The 476-nt window shown below is 68.7% G+C and overlaps 1 protein-coding gene across 1 annotated transcript in view; it reads left to right on the forward strand.

The window, feature by feature from the left end:
- Nucleotides 1-262, forward strand: part of MNEG_0787 (hypothetical protein) — a gene marked incomplete at both ends in the record, with an annotated part of 1,948 nt that extends 1,686 nt beyond the window's left edge. Inside the window, one exon of the mRNA XM_014050739.1 lies at nucleotides 28-262. Within this exon, the coding sequence (XP_013906193.1) occupies nucleotides 28-262 (235 nt within the window). The remainder of the gene's footprint in view (nucleotides 1-27) is intronic.
- Between the last annotated feature and the right edge of the window lie 214 nt (nucleotides 263-476).

Raw genomic sequence — 476 nt, forward strand, 5'->3', positions numbered from 1 at the left:
CACGCCTCAATGCCACGTCCCCTGCAGCGAGGGCGAGACCGCGCTGCACAATGCGGCACGCGGCAACCACGTGGAGGCGGTGCGGTTCCTGCTGGCGCTGGGCGCGGACCCCCTGGCGGAGGCCAAGGACGGGTCCCTGCCCGTGGACGAGCCCGAGGACGAGGGCGTGGCCGCCATCCTGCAGGAGGCCATGGACGCGCTGGAGGGGGCCGGGGCGGGGGATGGCCGGGAGGAAGGGGACGACGGCGTGCCTGCCAGCTGATTATGGTAGTGCGCTGGGAGCAGCCTGCGGCCGGCCGTCGAGGGGGATCGGTCCGTAGGTGCAGACGAGGCTCAACAATATGTGCCCTCCAGTTAAGTGATGTGTTTTGGCGCCGTGTGGGCTTCGCTTTCCCCTTGTGCCGATTTTGGCACCATTGCGCCGTTGTCGCATGTAGCGCTGGCACCCGTTCACAGCGGCGCTGATCCTCCGGTCT

This window comes from Monoraphidium neglectum (genome assembly GCF_000611645.1).
Source record: "Monoraphidium neglectum strain SAG 48.87 unplaced genomic scaffold scaffold00068, whole genome shotgun sequence".
In the NCBI taxonomy this organism is placed as follows: Eukaryota; Viridiplantae; Chlorophyta; class Chlorophyceae; order Sphaeropleales; family Selenastraceae; genus Monoraphidium; species Monoraphidium neglectum.